The 4,847-nt window shown below is 34.1% G+C and overlaps 1 protein-coding gene across 2 annotated transcripts; it reads right to left on the bottom strand.

The window, feature by feature from the left end:
- Window positions 20-885, bottom strand: LOC104726632. 2 transcript variants are annotated; one of them, XM_019232483.1, is made up of 2 exons: window positions 503-885; window positions 20-404 (listed from the first exon to the last, which is right to left on the bottom strand). In XM_019232483.1, the coding sequence occupies exons 1-2, from the start codon at window positions 592-594 to the stop codon at window positions 212-214; spliced, it is 285 nt and encodes a 94-aa protein (XP_019088028.1). In that variant the 5' UTR covers window positions 595-885; the 3' UTR covers window positions 20-211. The 2 variants fall into 2 exon arrangements, with proteins under 2 accessions (XP_019088028.1, XP_010443840.1); XM_010445538.2 differs by having other exon boundaries at window positions 512-855.

Here is a 4,847-nt window from a genome sequence, read left to right on the forward strand (position 1 = left end):
CACCAACGACAAATAAACGTGTCAACAACAAGTAACTACACTTAGGTTTTCCAGCTAAAGATTCTGATCTGCAGTTTTACAAGAAAGATAACTCAGAGAGAGATGTAAATAAAAAGCGTTTTTAGGATTTCTTAATCACTGAACAGCCTTAGCTGTGTGGACAAGAAAAGTTCCACGAGCCTAGATTTTTTTAATAATTAAGCAAACACTACTAAGCAGCTTTGGCTGTGTGAGAAGAAAAGCTCCACAAGCCTAGATCTTGTAACAAAGCAACTAGATCTCTAACATCTTTATCCTCTCTCATCCCTTGAAGCCGCTCCGCATCTTCCTCACCACCATGGCTACCTTCTGATCTCCTTCTCCTCCTCTGTATCACCTTCCTTCTCTTGTCATGATCTGCCATTCTTCAACATAGAGAGTAGTAGAGACAGAAACAGAAAGAGACAAGTCAAATAAACAGTAAAATATCTCAACAGAGAGTTAAAGAAAATGTAACAGAGACATATTGTACTCTCTGGGGAGACTTAGTTGCTGTGTAATCCCAGAGGTGCAGAGAGGAAACCCGTAGTTCCCACTAAGAGTTGTTGACAGCATTTCTTTCTTCCTTAGAGTGAAATTCAGAAAATTTGGATCTTGTTTTCAAGATTTCTAAGAAAGAAGAAAAAATAGACAAGATCTTGAGTTGGTAATGGGTTAAAGTGGGTACAGATATATACTAGTACTATGTCCATGTAATTAATGTACCCTTTCTATTAAGTATAATACTATATGAGAGTAGATTTTTTGTCCTGTGGTGTGTGTTGTGCTTTTGATACTTGGAGATTTAGTATTAGTAGTAGTAGTAATAGGTATATGGTCTCATCCTCTTCTCCCATCAAAATGCATTAATCAACTTTAAAAAAGGAAGAGAGAAAATAAAAAAAAAAGTGAATTGAAAGGATATATTATAAGTTTATAATGAAGAAAATATTTATGATCTTGTAAAAATAATTAAAAACAAAATATAGGTTTCATTTACCTATTTTACTCCGCATGACAATAAAGACAACTCTTAGTTTGGATTCTTCTTCTCTTTCTCATTTGGATTTGATAAAAGTATTGACGAGGACAATAAGGCTTTTTCTTTCTCAGCGAGAGAATAAATGCAGCCTCACCTGTAAAATCATACATATCTAAGTGTTTCTCAACTTTGTAAACCAACTTGTTCAATAAAGCAATTCCACCTAAAAGCTTCTGTATTAATCAGAGTCTTAGAACAGTATTTGTTAGCTTTAACATCACTTTTCACCATTTATTACACAGAAATAGACACATCAAGCATGGTCCAAAAAAAAAAAAAAAAAAGACATATCAAGCAGAAACCAGACAAGGGCATTTAACAAGAACCACTCCTTGCAATGGTTTTCATAACGCTAACTTATTACCCTTTAATCTAACTAATAGATCAGCAATCAATATGTCATATATGTGTGTTTTGTTGAGATTTATGCGTATACTTATAATTTTTAGATCCCAGTTGGGATGGATAACTAAAAGTGTCACAAGACTCCACTTGCTTAAGTGGAGCTATAAAGTGACAATCTAGGATCTGCTACATAGTACCAACACTATACAAGGGCTAGTTATGGATATGTATTTGCTTTTTAGATTTACCATGGGACCTTGATGTCGTGTCTTACCCTCCAGATGCATGAAACTGAACAAAATTCCCGCATTGTCAATGAACATGTACATATGTAACGTCTGAGAATATATGCAAAATCAAGAGCTCAAATCAACTACAGAACCTACGCAAACAGAACAATTCAAATATAAAATCTTGGAGATGAAGGTAATGCCAAATCGTTGGAGATCATGACGTTAACACGATGACCTCACTTGGGATAATAATCTTTGAAAATCGTTTGATTGCAGTCACATAGAAAGTGGCAAACTAAATGACAATAAAGAGCAACGAGTATAAATATAGTCCACTCTTCTTAGACCCTTGGTAAATATATTCAAGGATGAGATAAAAATAATAAAAAGATTACACATATAGAACCATATCATATGAGTGGTCTTGCTTTTTCTATGGTTTTGAAACTGCGAACAAAGATTTGCTTCGCAGGAGAGATAGCGCCATCATCACTTCTTCGAAATTTCAACCCAGTGGTGACTGGTGACGGTATCTCTCCTACGTAACAATCCTTATATATGCATCTTGAGGCAGAGAGATGCAGGTCGAAGTTTAAAGGTATTTTCGGTTATTCTATTATTTACCATTTCAAGTCATAGTTTTGTTTCTTTCATCTGTCTTTGCACTTACATTGCAAGACAATTATTAAAGCATGAAACATTAGGCGACCTTAGTTTGAGCCTCTAGATCGTCTTCTCTTAACCTACAATGATAATCTGTTCCAAGACAGGTTTCTTGCTCTTTGCTCAGAGATGTTTGTGTCTTTCGAAAGTTTGCTCAGCGAAGAGCTCAAATGATTAACACATCCTCAGCCATAGGTGGCTAATCAATTTCTCAGTTTGTTTTGCAGAATTTGGTTTGATTCTCACTCACATGAACAATATCTATTATTCCTTGCTATTTGCTTTGTTTGTTTGTTTGCCTTTGACAAGACACAAGGGGGCCATCAAAACGTATAGACGAAAAGGTTGACTAGTCTATGAAACTATCAACATCGTGAACTCAAGATCTCACTGTTAATTAGTTTCCATTAGAAGCAAAAAGAAGGATCAAGCCAGTGAGACCAGCACAAAACTAAAGACCAAAACTCCAGCACTATTTGGTAAATGATGGTTTATATTTGGTTTGAATGTATAGAAATAGAAACACATTATTTTGAAGATAAGAACTTTCATTCCCTTTGTTGTCTGAACTCTCATGTTATATATGGCTTTCACTTCTTTGAAACAAATGGATTGAAACATTATTTTAAAGTACTTATATTGAAAGAACATAATATATAATGTACATGTGATCAGTAAATCATAAATATCTAATTTGGTCCAAGAATCAATATGCGTACGAGACCACACACATATATGGAGGATAAGACATGATTTTCCCACATGTTATTCTGCATGTTTTACGGACCATCCCACAATTGAATTGAGTACTGTATACATATTTGTCAGGTCTACCAACCCATTTCGATACATTTACACGTCTAGTTGAATTCGTAGTTAAATTAGCTATGATCCAAACATAATAAGTGAATTCAATGGAAAAAATAAAGAATAAAGAAGAGGAGACACAAATATGTTTCTAAATTCTTCTTACCTAAAAAAAAGTTGGAATCAAATAATACAATACACAATGCCACGAGAAAAATAGGGGAAAATGTCAAAAAAATCCTCAACTTACCAAAACCGTTGAAAAAAAGCATAAACTTTACATATGGTGAAATAAATACTTAACTTTTATTGATTTTTGGATAAACCGCAAACTTTGGTTGACTCTGCCAAATAAGTCATGTTGACAAGTCAACTAACAGACTAATTTAACCGATTAAATCAATGTTAACAGAATTTATAAGATTCAATCCCGCTCGAACTCATCACCTATGAGAGTAATCAACGAGTTGCTTAACCACTGGACTAGAATACTTTATTGTTATTATTACACAAATAAATATAATTAAAGTTGTTTCACTTTCTCTTGCTCTTTCTTCTTCCTCTTTATTACCTGTTTGTACGACAAATCCATCCAATACGGCAACACTCTTCTCCCCACCAGGCCACCACCGCCTCTTCTCCGACAGCAGTTGATGTCGAAGCTTTTTCCTTTTTCGAAACCCTAGATTCGATCTCGCATCTCCGACAAAATTAGATGTGAGATTAAACAAAACTAGATGTTTCCGACTAAAACTTGGACCAAAAAAATAAGATTCATATTCAATTAACCACATCGACAATCTCGACTCAACTCTCTCTCTTCTCAAACCGTCACCACCTCTCTTAGTCAACTCGTTTAGATCAGCATCTCTTTTACGAGCCGATTCGTTTCGATCAGCTCTTTCCCAAATCATTTATATTTAACTTTTGTGCCCAATTAATTGTTAATCATTATAGCTCACTTGGTTAAGTAACCCATGTTTTTTCTTCAAAAGGTATCAAGTTCAAATCTCATATATGTCTCTGTTCTTTTTTAAGCAAAACAACGTCGTTTTGAAGTTTTAACTGAATCAATTAACATTAACTTCACCCTTTAAATTAGTCTGTTAGTTGACTTGTCAACGTGTCTTATATGGCAGAATCAACAAAAGTTTACGATTTATCCAAAAAATCAATAAAAGTTAAGTATTTATTTTATCATATGTAAAGTTTATGCTTTTTTCAACGTTTCGGTGAGTTAAGGATTTTTTTGACATTTTTTCTGGGAAAAATATAGAAAAATTGTATATTTTACCATTTAATTATGTTTGACTCTATTTTTTTTTCCTTCTAATCCTTTCATTGACTCATTGGATATAAGTATCTAAATTCAAATCATAACAAATTACGAATATATATATTTTATTTACTATTTATGTGGTAATTCAGTTTTATTACCTGTTAAATTAGATCGAGGCAAAGAAGTAACCCATCCGATGCACAAACCCTAGCCGAATTCCAAATTCAAAAATTGATTTGATAAATAAAAAACCGGTCCGGTCAGATCCGGTTAGTGGAACAGCTGACGTGGGGAATATTCGATTAAAAACAAGACTGGGCGTTACGGTAGTAAAAACGGATAAGGTGAGGGTGAGAACCAAAAAGTCAAAAACACGTCTTTAAAAAAAAAAAAAAAAAATTAAAAATATTGGTGTGGGGAGGGAGGGGGGGGGAGGAGACGGTGCACGTGACCACACAGG

Source organism: Camelina sativa, chromosome 11 (assembly GCF_000633955.1).
Source record: "Camelina sativa cultivar DH55 chromosome 11, Cs, whole genome shotgun sequence".
NCBI lineage: Eukaryota > Viridiplantae > Streptophyta > Magnoliopsida > Brassicales > Brassicaceae > Camelina > Camelina sativa.